This window comes from Ahaetulla prasina, chromosome 2, assembly GCF_028640845.1.
Source record: "Ahaetulla prasina isolate Xishuangbanna chromosome 2, ASM2864084v1, whole genome shotgun sequence".
NCBI lineage: Eukaryota > Metazoa > Chordata > Lepidosauria > Squamata > Colubridae > Ahaetulla > Ahaetulla prasina.
Genome location: NC_080540.1, coordinates 278,092,021 through 278,109,582, shown reverse-complemented (window position 1 = coordinate 278,109,582; position 17,562 = coordinate 278,092,021). Strand labels below are relative to the sequence as shown.

The following is a 17,562-nucleotide window of genomic DNA, read 5'->3' as shown; positions in this document are numbered from 1 at the left end:
CCATTTGAGCTATTGCTAGTAATACCTGTATGGCCCATAGTGATCTTGAATGTACAAAGATCCTTTTATTGTCCTTTAACTGTTATTGGATTATGAATCCCATCATTTCTTATGTTTGGCCATAAGCATTAAGGCTGATGGAAGTTGGAGTTCAACAACTTCTACTCCTACCGTTCCTGTCCTATTGTTTCCTGTCCCTCGCATCCTGGACATAAACTGTTTCAATTACTACCCTCAAAATGACACTATCGAGCACTGCACACCAGAACAACTAGACACAAGAACAGTTTTTTCCCGAAGGCCATCACTCTGCTAAACAAATAATTCCATCAACACTGTCAAACTATTTACTGAATCTGCACTACTATTAATCTTCTCATAGTTCCCATCACCAATCTCTTTCCATTTATGACTGTATGACTATAACTTGTTGCTGGCAATCCTTATGATTTATATTGATATATTGACCAATTGTGTTGTAAATGTTGTACCTTGATGAACGTATCTTTTCTTTTATGTACACTGAGAGCATATGCACCAAGACAAATTCCTTGTGTGTCCAATCACACTTGGCCAATAAAAATTCTATTCTATTCTATTCTATTGCTTCCTTTCTTTATATTCAATTAATTTAGTTATTACATACTCATACTTATATATATACTTATATATTGTATAGTTATTTCATGCTTACGCTTTTATACTGTGTGACAAAATAAATAAATAAATAAATAAATAAACTAACTAACTAACTAACTCCAACTTCCTTTTTTTCCCAACAAAACAAACAAAACAAAAGGGAGACCCCAGCCTAGTTGAAAATTACAGACCAATCTCTTTATGCTGCGCCACCTGCAAAGTAATGGTGTCCCCCAAGGCAGCGTTCTAGGACCAACACTCTTCATACTATACATAAATGACCTTTGTGATCATATTATAAGTAACTGAGTTCTCTTCGCTGATGATGTGAAACTATTTAACATTACCAACAATGCTGCTACCCTTCAAAAAGACCTTGATTTTGAGTCAGAATGGTCAAAAAATTGGCAACTCCAAATCTCAACCAACAAACGCTCTGTCTTACACATTGGCAAAAAGAATCGGAACATAAAATACAAGCTAAGTGGACATAACCTTGTAGATGACCTTCACTCTGTCAAGGACCTTGGAGTACTCATATCAAATGATCTAAGTGCTAAAGCCCACTGTAACAACATTGCCAAAAAGGCATTAAGAGTTGTAAACCTAATCATTCTTGCATAGCTTCTTCTCCAGTAAGATTACACTACTAACCAGAGCATACAAAACATTTGCTAGACCAATTCTCGAATACAGCTTATCTGTCTGGAACCCATACTGCATATCGGACATTAATACAATTGAGTACATCCAGAAATATTTCACAAGAAGAGTCCTCCACTCCTCTGCTTGCAACAAAATACCTATGCCACCAGACTTGAAATTCTGGGTTTAGAAAATTTAGAACTACGCCGCCTTCGGTATGACCTGAGCATAGCTCATAAAATCATCCACTACAATGTCCTATCTGTCAATGACTACTTCAGCTTCAACTACAACAATACACGAGCACACAATAGATACAAACTTAAAGTGAACCTCTCCAAACTCGATTGCAGAAAATATGACTTCAGTAACAGAGTTGTTAATGCCTGGAATGCACTACCAGACTCTGTGGTCTCATACCAAAACCCCCAAAACTTTAACCTAAGACTGTCTACTGTTGACCTCACCCCATTCCTAAGAGGTCTGTAAGGAGTGTGCATAAGAGCACCAGTGTGCCTACCATCCCTGTCCTAATGTTCCCTTTAATTGTATTCATTTTATGTATTCAATTCATGCTTATACTTATATTTTAATATAATATTTATATTTATACTTATATTATATTATATACATATTATCTAATATGTACTCAACAAAATAAATAAATAAAAAATAAAATAAATATTTGGATGGGCACTTCTGCTTTTCATAACTTCCTTTCTGTGTTAGTACTTACATTTTCCTTCTTCATTCCTACAAAGCACTTTAGTATCATCCACATCTTGAATAACCTCAACCACTTCTCCTGGCTTGACTTGCAAATCTTTGGAACCTCTTTTCTTTTGGGATGGTGCTTTAGATACGGTAGTAGTGTACAGAACTCGAATATCACCTTCATACTGTGGAAATAAAATGAATTATTCATAAATAAATATTAAACATCAATTGAAATTATACTTTTGGCTTTGTATACAGTTGAATAAACGTAATCCTGTTAGAAGATTAGGCTATTACCTGAAATTCATTTGATTTTCCCTTTCAAACTCGAACTGGCTGAATCCCACCCCTGCTACAGAGTATGCTGCACCTCTCAAAGCATACAGTACAAGACAATTTGATTAGACAGTGAGTGATCTTTGTTCAACTATTCTTCTCGCCTGATGATCCAGGCAAGGAACTGGATAGGACCTCTATCAGAACACTATTTCAGTTGGGCAGTAAGTCAGTGGCCTATCTGTTGCTTCTCCATCCCATTCCTAAAACTACAGAGCAGTGGTGGGATTCACCAGTTGTAACAACCATTTTGCTTTGCGCGCCCTCCGGAGGCTGGAAATGGGCCCATTTCCAAACTTCTGGTACTTCCAGTAGGCCCGGTTTTCACCCTCCCCAGGCTCTAGAGGCCTTCCTGGAGCCTCCAGGAGGGCAAAAACAGCCTTCCCCGGGGAACAGAAGACCATCTTTATTTCTTATGGGAGCGGCCATTCACAGTCCACCTGTGGCTTTAGTCCCAAATTGACCCTTGTTCCTTAGCTGTTCCCTTCTCCTGGCAGCTGTGTGCATGCCCACACTGGGAACAGGCTCCAGCTGTTCTTCTGCCCCACTGATGTCTGACTCCGAAGACAGCTGACAGCTGTCAGACAGCCCTGGCCCCATCTCTACCGCCGATGCAGAGCACTTCCCCAGACTCCAGGACTGGCCCATGTTCCTCCCCAACCGCCTCACTGTCTGAATCTGCCACCAGCTCTGCTGGCCGCTGGCAGGCCACAACATAGAAACTGGGAGAATAAGGATTTTTTTAATAACTAGTAGTTAGGATGGTAATATTTTACTTCCAATATGAGATGCAGTTTAAGTTTCTAGACCAATCATTAAGGAACATGAGTGAAAAGTTCCTAACACCCTCCTATCTCTGATCTTCCCAGTGGGTTTTTTTTGTTTCTGTTTCACCAAGGTGGAAAAAGAAACTAAGCTAGTTAGTCTTTAGTCTGATTTATCAGAGGACTTATTTAATTAATTAGTCATGTAATCCAGTCCTATGTGTGCTGAGTTTTACAAAAGAGCAGCTGCAGTGGATAGGTGAGCAAGGAAACACATAGTGCAGTAACACCCTACAAAATTGCATCCTTTTTTAATTTTTTTGATTCACAGAGAATTTCAAACCAAGCAACACATCAGGTTCTTCAGAGATTTGCATTTCCTCTGGATCAAAACTTGAACACTCCCTTGAGACTATTGAATGACTTCCTCTTGCTATCAGACCTACAAAATGCTTTGCTAAGAGTGTTTTCAATGGGGAAATAAGACTACTTTCACATTTTTCCCAGGGGAACGAAAGAAGACTAATTATTCTTCAAGGCAGCTTTTTGAAATGCTTTTTGGTACGCTTTTACCGTGATTCTCCCAAAATAAGACCCTGTCTTATATTTTTGAACCCCGAAATAAGCGCTTAGCCTTATTTTCGGGGAGATCTTATTTTGGGGAGCAAGATGGGATTCCTCTTGCTGTCTTACCTGATTTCCAGCTCTGTCTCCCTAACCCTAACCAGAGGAAATGGCGAGGACCAGCTGCTCATGCTGTTAAATATTTTCGGGGAGGGCTTATTTTGGGGGGGGGTATTTTAGCGCATGTGCTCAAAAGCCTGATTGGGCTTATTATCAGGGGATGTCTTATTTTCAGGGAAACAGGGGATGAATTAAGATTTTAAAGCATCTAACTAAACCTAACTATTACTATCAGAAAATGAACTCCACTCAGTTCAATGAAAATGGAAGCGTCTAATGGGCTTTTTGACTAAAATGTTGCTTCTGATTTATGATTTTGATGATTAGATTAGAATAGATTATAAAAAAGGTTATTATAGCTTGAAAGAGAGAAAATGAGAGACCCAATATGATGGGTCATGTGAAATATTCACTGCCATGTGTGAGCCATAACAGCTAGGTTTGCACAACACAAATGGCATTTTTGTATAGAAGGGATTTGGAGGGAATCAACCCAATTTTGATTTTGATTTGCAGAGGCAGATAAATACAGAAGTCACTTCCTAACATATTTTCTTTTTAAATTTTTAATATTTTATTATGACACAATATGACAAACACATAACATACAACATATAAATATATCCTCTTTTTAACCAATGTTTCTTAGTGGTCTTCTTTCCATTTTCTATCTTTCCCCCCCATCTCTCTCACTTCCTGAGATATTTTATTTGTCAAACATATTTATCTATCAAACCTAACTATATGCAGATCATTCCGTCTGAAGCCATGTAGGACCTTAAAGACAACAAACAGCATCTTAAATCATAGCAAGAAGCCAATTTGCAACCAATGCAACTCCTTAAGCAGTGGAGTCACTATTTTGGGGTACACCTGTCAATCCCTGAACCCCTGCATTTTGTATCAACTGTAACTTCCAAATCCTTTCTAACAACTTCCCCTTGTACAGCACATTACATTATTCCAAGCAGAGTAACTACTGTAAGGCATAGGTGACTGCACAGGGCTTCCTCATTCAGAATTGTTGCTATTACTGCAAAAAGAAAATGTCACTATTCAAAAACCTTCCTGGGCACAACTGCCACCAACTGATCTTGTCAAATTGCATACCACCTCTTTTCAGAGACAAAAACAAATTTTCCCTGGAATTTGGCTCAGAAAAAAACGGCCATCCAACCCTGGAGGGATTCGGTCAAAGCCTGTTCTTACCCTTTCGAGCCCTGACAATTTCCAAGCACTGAGTCAACACTTTTACCATTTCACCAGTTTTAGGTATGGGATTAATGTGTATAGTTAGGAAACATCAACATCTTGTGGAAACTGGACCCCTTATCAATATTTATGGGCTTTTGTGAAGCTGGAAAATTACATAATGATCAGGTGTTGCATTGATATGTTTAAGATTGCTTACATGTTTATTTAACATATTGATGTTTACACTCAATCATACAAATACTTACTTTGAATTTTTTCCGAAAATCTTTCTCTTCTTTGTCAATCTTCTTAAACTTCTGTGAATCACGTTCATCAGATTTGCCCCTCCCAAAGTTCAAAGATTTTATATTTTTCCCGAGGCTAAAACAATACATTAGGACAAAAGGAAAAAAAAGCAACCCATCAGTGCATTACATTGATATATTTAGCTGCAACTGCAAATTGTTTTTACTAGTTTATACAACAAGTCAGCCAGCCCCCACTCTGTACAAAAGAAAACAAACAAACTTTTAAACTTATTTTAACTTGCCTAATTTCTTTTGGTGGGAGAGGGAAGTCAGTGGATTCAACATCATCGTAAACATCACTGTCTCCAGAATCTAAGATAGATTTGAAGAAATAAAAGATAATTATCATTGGTTATGCTTATACATATAGTTTGGTGATAAATTTGGACAAAAATAATAAATTAGGATTTCACTTTTAGACAAAAGCCATACTTTAAACCAAGACATTATCTTTATGTTATCTTAAAATTGCGCTTCACAACTCTTCCTAGAGTTGAATTGGAATTTCAATTACTGTAACTTTGCAGTTTAAAAATAAACCAGTTTTTGTTTCCTGGATTGTTTAGCCATTCAAATAAAGCTTAGACAAGGCAAAAGTTACCATGATATTTGTCATGTAAACCTGGCCAGGTACATTGAGTAATATGTTGTAACAGTGAATTTGTGTATTATGATATGCCATGACAAATATAAACTGGGCTATTACGTGAACTTTCTTATATTAACAGAACAACATGTTCAACACCTCAACCATAAGTTGAGGTGTGAACAGTCTAGAAATATTCTGACCGAGTTAATTAAGACTTAGCTAATGCATTTCAGGGCACTACTGGCTTATGTATATACATATTTTTGGATTGGATTGTGTCCTGTGATTGCTGTTAAACTGTGTTACTAGATGCTATTAATCTCACTGAGTTGGAATCTTAAAACAGGAATTACTTGGAAGCAGCAACACATTTCAAAACAATTCACTGAATATTATGTAGGCCCAAAGCTGCTTGTCAGTATTTGTTGCCTAAGGAGTATTATGCTTGTCACTGCAGATACCCCAAAATATTTCTTCAACAGTCTCTGGCTTCAAACTACATATCACATTAAAATATGTTACAAATAGGCTTTGTTTAGTGGCTGCTTCATTTAGTGGCCTTCACAGTTACAACGATGATAAAAAAGTAAAACTGTGATTAATCCTTGCATCTACAAACTTCATAGGTCTGTAAAGCAAAGGAAAGCTGAAGTAAAAACTCAAGCAGTTTGAGAAATACTAAGCTGAAGATACTATATTCAGGTGGCAAAAGGCCACAACCATGAGATGGCAGCAAAAGCCTACATTTTAAAAGATCTCTTTGCTGCCATCTCACGGTTATTCAGATTTCTGCATTGAAGATATAGTAGTAATTGTAATTCAATTCAGCCACAGTCAAAGAATTTCATCCAACAACTTACCCTTCCCTGTTTGTTTTGCTGAAGGACTTCTTCTAGAAATAAATTTAGAAACAACCTTAATTAATATATGAAATGGAAGGAGTGGTATTATCATAACTTTAAATTGTATGTGGCTAAATACAAAAATATAAAGCAATTGTCTTGAAATTTTGTCATTCAACCTGCAGACTAAGGTTGGTAGGTTCAACATCAAGAAAGCCATAAAATATCCATCCTTGCTTTACATAATTAAATAACACATCTATAAATATTATAATAGCAAGAATCTCTACCTATTTCACACATGAACTTTTCTTGGCTTTGTTTCTTGGCTATAATTAGACTTCTATTTCTAAAGCTATTATACCACTCTGAAATTGTTACCTTGGCCTGAAATAACTGGAAGGGCTTTAAATAGTTCCGAAGTATTACATAAATGCAATATATTATTGTTGCTATCAAAGCAATATAATTAAAGGAGGAGCATGCTGATGAATGCTTCCTATTTAGCAGTGGAATTCTGTGAAATCCACACTGTCATTGTTCCACTAGGAGTCATACTCTACCAGCATGTTTTCCTGGTCAAACCCAGCTAATGTGAATTAGAGCTATGCAAGGCCAATAATTTTTATTCCAGTAGGTCAGGTCTGCCTGCTTCTAATTCTGCTACCCAGATTGGTATCCTGAATCTGTTCTCAATAGAAGCCATCTAGATGATTAGGGCCCTGGAGGCTAAAACATATGAAGAGCAGTTGCAAAAACTGGGCATGGCTAGTCTAGTGAAGAGAAGACCAGGGGTGACATGATAGCAATATTCCAATATTCGAGGGACTGTCACAGAGGGGAGGAGGACAAACTATTTTCCAAAGCACCCAAAGGCCAGACAAGGAAATATCAATGGAAACTGATCAAGGAGAGATTCAAATCTAGAAATAAGGAGAAATTTTCTAACAGTGAGAACAATCAATCAATGGAACAGCTTGCCCTCAGAAGTTGTGGGTGCTTTATCCACTGGAGGCTTTCAAGTAAAGCCTGGACAGTCACTTGTCAGAAATGGTATTGGGTCTCCTGCTTGAACAGCGGGTTGGACTAGATGACCTATAAAATTCCTTCCAACACTGTTATTCATCTCTCCTTGCTTCATAGTAAAAACCGCTTCGCCTAACATGCAACCATGATAGTTAAAAGATATCAAGTCACAGACAGAAAGGCCCAATTTTTTATAGTCAAGTGGTATTTCCATAGCTTGAGTTATCTTATGCATATTTGATTTGTGGCTTATTAGGCTGCTGTGAGAAGTGGTTAGTAGAGCACAATCATCAATGAATCCGTGGTATTAGCTTTAGTGAGCTTTGCGTGTGTTACTTTTCACAGCAGTCTCTTACAAGGAATTTTCATCTTCTGTCACACTGATTTTGGATGGTGCCTCTCGCATACTTTTCTTTTGGTAATCTTTTCCCTTTAAAATCTTCAAAAGCCCCTTGGACCAGGTGTCACTCTTCTCTTCATCCTGTGACACAGATCTTTGAAGTATGCACACAATTATTACATAGTAGAATAAAAAAAAATGTTAGCAAGTACTTTGGCCTAATGGGTTAATATAGCAAATTATGGTGTTAATATATCATAATTTGCTATATGAAATATAGTTGCCTGAAACATTTAAAGTATACATCCCAACAAAATGTGTAGATCAACTAAGATATATTTGGAAACATAAATAATGTTCTTGAGTGTCCATATAGAATAGAATAGAAAAGAAAAGAATTTTCATTGGCCAATTGTGATTGGACACACAAGGAATTTGTCTTGGTGCATATGCTCTCAGTGCACATAAAAGAAAAGATACTTTCATCAAGAATCATAAGGTGATTGAATATGATATGAAGGTACATTGGGATTAATTGCTCTATAATGCATGAAATGGGCTAAAATGACAACAACAACAACAACAACAACAATAATAATAATAACAAAGAAGAGAATCACATATGACTCATGACTTTAACCCAGTCCTAAACTTGTATCCATAGGAGGAAACGTCAATTAATTCCATGGGACATGGTGAAGGAAATATTCACAGGATTGAGTTCAGAAACCAATTTATGGATAAACATGTCTATAATTTCATTTTAAACAACTTGCAAAATTCACCCATTATGTCACTTGTTAATTTCCTAACAAATTTACATCTTGAGCTAACACTTTGTGGGTAATTTTATTTATTTATTTATTTATTTATTTATTTATTTATTTATTTATTTATTTATTTATTTATTTATTTATTTTGTCACAACAATATACATAAGCATCACACACAAAAAATTATATAGTATATAAACATATATATGAAGAAATATAAGGAGGTATAAGCATATACAGTATATATATATATATATATATAAGAAGAAGAAAAAAGAAAAACAATAGGACAGGAACGGTAGGCACGTTTGTGCTCTTATGCACGCCTCTTATGGTCCTCTTAGGAATGGGGTGAGGTCAATAGTAGAAAGTTTTTGGATAAAGCTTTTGGGATTATGAATTATAATTCATACTTACTTTGCTGGAATCTCATCATCTTCTACTCCATCATAAATGTCATCTGGTGGAGGTGGCGGAAACCCTGTTTTAAGGGGATGGGGAAGAAATTGGGAGAAATGGAGTTTATGAATCAATTCATCTTTTAGTTTAACATTTTGAAGCAAGAAGAGTTTATAAGTTCAAGGAACAACAACAGAACAGTTAAAATATAAATACATATACCCTAATACATTTAAGGTTATTTAAATGTATCCAATACATTTCTACTCAGAAGTAGATCTCACTGAGTTCAGATTTCAAATGGACAGATATCCTAGTTTACAGAATACATCTTCAGTTTTAGCCTTGTCTAAGCTGGGGCTTTCCACACATGTTGGACTACAGATCTCATCATTCCCACTCAGAAAAGAATGCTGTTCTTTAAAGGAATGGAATCTAAGCTGGCATCTTGTTGACCATTAAGAATTAGCACCCCCTTGGTCTCTCCCTGTGCAATGGAATGTCTTGGATGGATTTGATACTGGATTAAGTCACACTGAATAAATGTCTGGGAAGAACCTAATCAAATGAGTAATTTACTGTAACTTGTTGATTCAGTAGTTACTAGCTCTCTCCATTTGCAGCTATTGTTTAAAAAGTTAAAATTTATTTAGTTTTAAAACAAACACGATGATTATGGTTAAAACTTTATTTTATGCTCATTGTTTAAAGAATAAAGGCATTTACCCTGAATATTTAGCACATGGCAAACTTTTCTGACTTTGCTTGGAAGTCAGAGAGAGAAGTTTTGATTTGTTAAACATTTTAGTAAAGGGAGCATTAATATATGAATTGATTGATTTTTTTTTCTTGTACAAACAGGTCATTTTCCAATTGTTATAAACTTGAGTCATCATTTTACTCTGAAATAAAACTGGTGAAATGTTATGACATCATCTTATTTTGAGATTATTTTCTTAAGATGGAGCTGCTCCCATTCTAAACTACTCCAGTTACTTGGTCATCCATTGTTTGTAGTTGAGAATCTTATGTGAATTCAAACATTTGGGGTTAATTCTGTCAGTCATTATTAGGCAAATCATTGATATGACTAACATTCAAACAGATGTAGAAATCACAGCTTAGTCATTCTGGAATGGCTGACAAACAAACTAAAACTGAAGGGCTTCCAACCTTTTGAGGACAACAATAGTTGGTTGGTCAGTCACAATCTCCTCATATACTTAAAGATAAACAAAGCCTTGCACAATAACCACCCACTATTTTATTTTCCAAGAATGCCTCTAGGATCTACATCGGGGCCCAAAGGCATTATTGGAAATACAGATTATGCTTCACATGGATCAATTCTAGTTTCTACTGTGAAAAAGAGCATCACAAAAGAACAATACGATGTTAGAGATGATCATTATTTCAAGACTTTAATAAAAAGGAGAACTCACCTCCCACGGCACTCTGACTTCCGCTTTGTCCATAAAACAAACAAAGAAAAACAAAACATTGAATGGAAAGAAAACCAGATGCATTTTCACAAACATGCAAAGTCACGTTAAGGGTTGATCACTCTCATCAATTATTTTCATACTGTTGCTAATCTCTATAACTCTTTGCTGAGAAAAATGACAATATTTTTTGGACCAATAGTGATCTTAGGAATTTTAAGAACCTGTCATGGGTTGATACAAGGGTGTTCTATACAGAACAGTTTTGTTTGTACAACATGCTTACAGATGTTTAGCTGATCCATGGTTTTATTCTACAGATTATTGGCACAAAGCTGGCTACATTCTAGCCAGTGTGCTATGCAAATCTAGCCAATGGCTGTTTTAGTGGCTGGGTCAGATATGACATCTTTCCTTAAAGTGAACTAAGGCTGTGCAACAATCCGGATTCAAAAGGCAAAGCGTGCTTTACAGCAATGTCAGCTTCCCATTTATTACTCATTTGGAATTAAAATATGCACTTTTTTTGAAAAGCCAATTTTAGTGGCACTAGTAGTGTACAGTTGTTATAGTCCTCTGGAAAAAACAGGTTGGGGAGTGTCTAAAGATGTGGAAGGATGAATCAGCACAAGAGATTGGACTACACAGAACTGATGATAGTATTTAGGGTTTAGATGGGGTGCTCATCACTTTATTCACAAATATGTGACATACCTGCTGATACTGTCTTGGTCTCCAACATCATCATATACTTCTTGATCACTGTCTGGGTGCTTTGACTGAACGTGCACGGGAGGCCGTGGCTTCCTTTTTAATGTATCGTAGTCAATTGCCACCATGGTAGTTTTAATGTAGCCATCTAAAACAAATATCATTTGGTGATATGGTTGCTCCAGTATAAAAAGACACATCTAGGAACTGAAAAATCATCATGCAAAATGTATTGTGGTATAGGACAAAGAGATAGTGAAATCCTGCTAATTCAACAGATGCAGAATATACCTTACCCGAATTAGAAAAATAATTGCACTGTTTTTCAGATGAGATTATAGATGAGATTATAAATTTGATTTTGGTCAGTACCAGGGTTCTCTGGTTTATGTTTTTTCCATAGAGAAATAAATAAGACATAGTACATGGAAATCAAGTTTATCACAGGAAAAATTGAATTAGGATCTTTCTCCTTCCTATATTAATGTTCTAGAAACATTGTACATAATATTTTTCCATTATGTAACCTCTTATCTGTAATCTGAAGCAAGACAGTCCAGGTACAATTTTATGAATACCAAATGTTAGCATAATAAACCCTCTTAAGCCCAGCATGTGAGATAGGAAGATCATCCACAATCTATGCATTATATGGCCTTGAAAGAAAAGCTGATAAAAATAAAATTAATTCTGTAGCATGTCCACCTACACCTGTAGTACAAAGAGTGTAAGACAAAGGGAACTCTTCCTTGAGATTTAGATCAACATCACAAGACTTAACTATGAAAAAAAAGCAAAAATAGGTACTCACATGGTAGAGAAAGTTAAAAATACAAAGGTATTAACATTGCTAAGAGTGCTATAACAGAATCTCCCATAAAAAAAGTTTTGAGAAGATCGTAGGCTATGATGGTTCAGCTGATCCGAGATCCCAAGAAGCATCCAACACATAATAGCTACGATTTGTATAAATATAATAAACATCAGAGTAGATATAAACATGCACATCAATATAAATAAAGATTACAGTTCTTGAGTAGCATCTTCCTATTTCTCTAAAGTATAAAGAACTGCTGAAACTGTGTCTTCATCAATATGTGATTTGTGCAAATTCTACCTTAAATCTGAGGTGAAGGGTAGATGTTTCACCCTGCTTTAGAAGGACAAACCATTTTCTTCTTAAAGAGAAAGGGAGGGATTTGGGAGTAACCCCCTGTCTTTATGAGCCAGCCTATGCATTTGTTCCTTCTGAATGGTTATAGTGAATGGTTTTAGAGACCAAGTGCCCAAACTGCAACCCAAAACCCACTTATTTATCACAAAGTGCTAATACAGCTATTTAACCTGAATAATGAAATTTTACTACCTAAAATAATGACAAACAAGGCAGAGTTCAGCTAATTGTTCTAAAAAAACCATAATAAATGCACTCTTATGTCTCTTGATTTTTTTTCTGCTTTTTGAAATATTTTGAAAACTTTTGTAATATCATTTTTCTCTTTCCTTCCCCCCCTCTCTCTTTCCCTTCCACCTCTCTCTTTTCCTCTCTCTCTCTCTCTCTCTCTCTCTCTCTCTCTCTCTTCCCCTCCCTCCCTCCCTCCCTCCCTCCCTCTCTCCTCCCTGTGGGAGAAACGCGATGGAACTGGGCTGGGGTGATGGCACGCATGCCCATAGAGAGGGCTCTAAAACACTGTGAAGCGGTATATAAGTCCAAGTGCTATTGCTATTAGAATTTCTCACAATTCTAGAAGTGGGATGAGCAAGAACAGCAATAATATGGCAGGAGAGAACAGCAAAGATTTGGCAGGACAGACATATTTTGGGCCCTCTCAGTTAAGGAGGGAACCTAGAAGATGAACTGTTTCTGCCATGGCACTCGTTCTTTGAAACTACTCCCTGAGTTGAGGTTGACCCTGACCCTTATGGTCTTCCGGAAAGCCCGCAAAATGTGTGTGTGTGTGTATGTGTGTGTGTGTGTGTGTGTGTGTGTGTGTGTATTTTCATGAGGTAGCAGGGAGCCTGTCCCTTGGCTCCCCATGTATAACATTCTGATTTTGAAAAGATCTTGTTCTTATTTATGTTTTAGTATTTACATGTTTTAAATGGTTTTATAATAAGTTTCAATTTTTGGTTTTATTGTACACTGCCCAAAGTCATCATGTGTGAGATGGATGGCCATATACATTAAATTAAAATAAATAAATAAATGTAATACATAAATAAATGCAATACATACAGAAGCAAATGCAGAGATACAAGAACTATATCCTTGGGAAAATTCATATTCTTTCATCATTATGTTAGCATAAATTCTCTTAATTTCCACACATTATAGTATACCTACATGAGTCTTTTAATCTTCCTAACCATTTCCCTTCTGGATTGTCTGTGATACGAAGTATTTCAATTAGATCTCCTTGTTTGAATGACAGATCATACTTTCCTCCTTTGAAGTCTGTGGAAGCTCGTGCCTGGTGAATAACTTCAATGGGACCTTCTAGCTACATAAAAGATGAAGATAGGCAGTTAGGTTTGAGTACTTAGGGAGAGTGAGAGAAAGAGAAAACCAAATCATAGCTTGAAAGATAATACTAAATATAATACTAAAACGTGTTTGTTATGAGAATGAGACCTCTCCATCCCATGGGCTTTATGCACTCTCTCTTTCCTGTAGTAAAGAAGCTTAGAAGTTCTGCTTTGATAACCTCCCTTGGTTGTGTCCTCTGAATCAAGGTTGGTTGTTTTTTTTTAACCGGCTGAGGGGAAAATTCAAGTGGGAACAAAATGTCAGTAGTGTTCTTCTGTCCTTCCTTGGAATGGGATGGAGGAACACTCAGTTCCCTTTTGAAAATGCATGAAATGACAAGGATATTGGGGTTTTTTCCCCCACCAAAAATACCTGACATGCTTACAGAAGTATAAGGTTCTGTTCAGACGTTGATCTGGAGCACTTCCTAGAATGACTGTGACCATACAGTGTCAAGTATTCACATGGCCATTTTGGGGTTTTTCCCCCCAATAGAACAATAAAGACAAAAAAACTCCAGCATCTGATTCAATGGACTATGACTATTTTTTTAATAAATATTTTTTATTGTTTTGTATCACATATTCCATTTCTATGCTGAACAGTGTATTTTCTAGGTGTCCAAAAATGTTAACATATAAACATCACCATAATTATTATAATCATATAAATCATAATATCAATTTTTATTGAAAAATATACTATCTCCCATTATAGTATACCTACATGAGTCTTTTAATCTTCCTAACCATTTCCCTTCTGGATTGTCTGTGATACGAAGTATTTCAATTAGATCTCCTTGTTTGAATGACAGATCATACTTTCCTCCTTTGAAGTCTGTGGAAGCTCGTGCCTGGTGAATAACTTCAATGGGACCTTCTAGCTACATAAAAGATGAAGATAGGCAGTTAGGTTTGAGTACTTAGGGAGAGTGAGAGAAAGAGAAAACCAAATCATAGCTTGAAGATAATACTAAATATAATACTAAAACGTGTTTGTTATGAGAATGAGACCTCTCCATCCCATGGGCTTTATGCACTCTCTCTTTCCTGTAGTAAAGAAGCTTAGAAGTTCTGCTTTGATAACCTCCCTTGGTTGTGTCCTCTGAATCAAGGTTGGTTGTTTTTTTTTAACCGGCTGAGGGGAAAATTCAAGTGGGAACAAAATGTCAGTAGTGTTCTTCTGTCCTTCCTTGGAATGGGATGGAGGAACACTCAGTTCCCTTTTGAAAATGCATGAAATGACAAGGATATTGGGGTTTTTTCCCCCACCAAAAATACCTGACATGCTTACAGAAGTATAAGGTTCTGTTCAGACGTTGATCTGGAGCACTTCCTAGAATGACTGTGACCATACAGTGTCAAGTATTCACATGGCCATTTTGGGGTTTTTCCCCCCAATAGAACAATAAAGACAAAAAAACTCCAGCATCTGATTCAATGGACTATGACTATTTTTTTAATAAATATTTTTTATTGTTTTGTATCACATATTCCATTTCTATGCTGAACAGTGTATTTTCTAGGTGTCCAAAAATGTTAACATATAAACATCACCATAATTATTATAATCATATAAATCATAATATCAATTTTTATTGAAAAATATACTATCTCCCATTATAGTATTGATTATATAACCATCAAAATATTTACTCATCAGTTTTTTTCTCTCATGTAGTCCATATTTCATATAAACCCCTACAGATGATAATATAATCCAAAAAATTCTGGAATGTGCAGAAATGGATAGGTTAACTCTAAAAATCAAAGGAAAAGAGAACTCGGAATATTTTATAACATGGGAACTCGTTTACAAATGGTTAATTGACAGATACTGAGGTTAGAGGAGTGGATTTATGTGAAATATGGACTATGACTATTATATACCTCTTATTGAATGAGCTGTCTTTGTTATTTTTCACAGGTGTAAGTAATGAAGAAAATTTGCTAGTTAAGTTTATCTTAACTATTTAAACTACTTAAATCAAACTAATTAAGTTTGATTAGTTAATTAACATTAATTAATATCTGGGAGTTGATGGAATCAAAAATCAAAAGAAAAATGAAATGGCAATTTCTGCTAGATAACTTGTGATAAGGCCACCAGATACCCATGGTACAAAATATTCCTTGGTCTCCACCAGGTTCTTTAAATTCTTTTAATTAAAACAACTCCATAAATGAAGAACCAACATGCTAAAAAGTCATCTTCATTTCCATAAAATTTCCTTTGGCTGCCACATAAGTTCCAGAAATATTTTCAAAACATAAAAATAGCTGGGGTCGGAGCTTAGTGCTTTTATGTGGAAAAGGAACAAATGTCAATGGAGTTAATAGAGACCATCTTGGAAAGCTAGAGGTTGTGGTGAAGATCAACTTCATCAATTAACTTTATAGTAATTAGAGGTTTTGTGACTGAACCCATCTACCATGGCAACTCAACCAGAAGACAGCCATTTTATGAAAACACACAACATGATCTCAAAATTCCAGACATTCTCTGTTAGCTCCTCGTATTTTTCAATTATTTATAACATTGTGCTATTAATATCTGCTGAGCCCTGCTGGCGCAGTGATTAGAATGCAGTCTTGCGAACTAACTCTGCCTACAGTCTGGAGTTCGAACGTGACCAGCCCAAGGTTGACTCAGCCTTCCATCCTTCCGAGGTTGGTAAAATCAGGATCCCGATTGTTGGGGACAACATGCTGATATTGTAAACTGCTCAGGGAGTGATGTAAAACACTATAGAGCAGTATATAAATCTAAATGCTATTGCTATGAATTTGGTTAACTCACTTGATTAAGCAGGCATTAAAATATTAACTTTTGCTGTTAAGTAAAAATACCAAGTGGCTATTTTAGCAACTTTAAAAACACAGAACATAGAATTATAGACTGGAAGGGTCCTTGTGTGTGAGGGGGTGTCTTCTAATCCAACCCCCGCCCAAGGCAGGAAACATTATACCGTCCCAGTCAAATGGCTGTCATATATATATTCTTTGCATGACCTTCTTGAAAGAAGTTTTACCTTGAATTTCTTTCTGAGTTCTTGCTCCTTTTTATCCTTATCCCTTTGTTCTTTCTTTTGATCAGATTTTTTCTTTTCCTCCTTCTCTTTCTTTTTTCCCTCTTCTTGAGGTGTAAATCTGCAAAATAAGAAGAAGGAGACTTAATATGCTATTCAGCTGTAAAGATGAATTGACCCCAAAGGGTGTTTCTTTTTAAAAATTTGTGGTTCTATTTGAGGTACAGCTCACAATTTTGAAGAAAGGGGAAGACTTAGCAAGATCTCTGGAATCAGATATGTACCACAGTGGTGGGTTTCAACCAGTGTTACAACCAGTTCACTTCGCGCATGCTTGGCCCACGTGTGCTCGCTTTGCTCACACGCACCCCAAACTTGCACTCTATGCAAGTGCATTGCATTTCAGAACAGCTGAGGCTCGGCAATTCGCTTTATTGGGCTAGCACTCACATTTGCGAAACCAGTAGCGAAAGTAAGTGAATACCACCACTGGATGAGGGGATGTTGACAACCAACCTACTGAAGTTAGTAAATCTTGCTACTGCTTACATCTGCTATTTTTGATATTCTAAATAGGGGATTTTGTATCAACATTTCC

The 17,562-nt window shown here is 36.2% G+C and overlaps 1 protein-coding gene across 1 annotated transcript in view; it reads right to left on the bottom strand.

Annotated features, from left to right (window-relative positions):
* FYB1 (FYN binding protein 1) overlaps positions 1 to 17,562 on the bottom strand; it is a 91,301-nt gene that overhangs the window by 17,997 nt on the left and 55,742 nt on the right. The window contains exons 7-16 of the mRNA XM_058170998.1: positions 16,968 to 17,085; positions 14,663 to 14,819; positions 11,413 to 11,557; positions 10,699 to 10,721; positions 9,275 to 9,338; positions 8,101 to 8,238; positions 6,737 to 6,768; positions 5,530 to 5,599; positions 5,246 to 5,360; positions 2,021 to 2,183 (exon numbers count right to left, since the gene is read on the bottom strand). Coding sequence (XP_058026981.1) covers positions 2,021 to 2,183; positions 5,246 to 5,360; positions 5,530 to 5,599; positions 6,737 to 6,768; positions 8,101 to 8,238; positions 9,275 to 9,338; positions 10,699 to 10,721; positions 11,413 to 11,557; positions 14,663 to 14,819; positions 16,968 to 17,085 — 1,025 coding nt within the window. The remainder of the gene's footprint in view (positions 1 to 2,020; positions 2,184 to 5,245; positions 5,361 to 5,529; positions 5,600 to 6,736; positions 6,769 to 8,100; positions 8,239 to 9,274; positions 9,339 to 10,698; positions 10,722 to 11,412; positions 11,558 to 14,662; positions 14,820 to 16,967; positions 17,086 to 17,562) is intronic.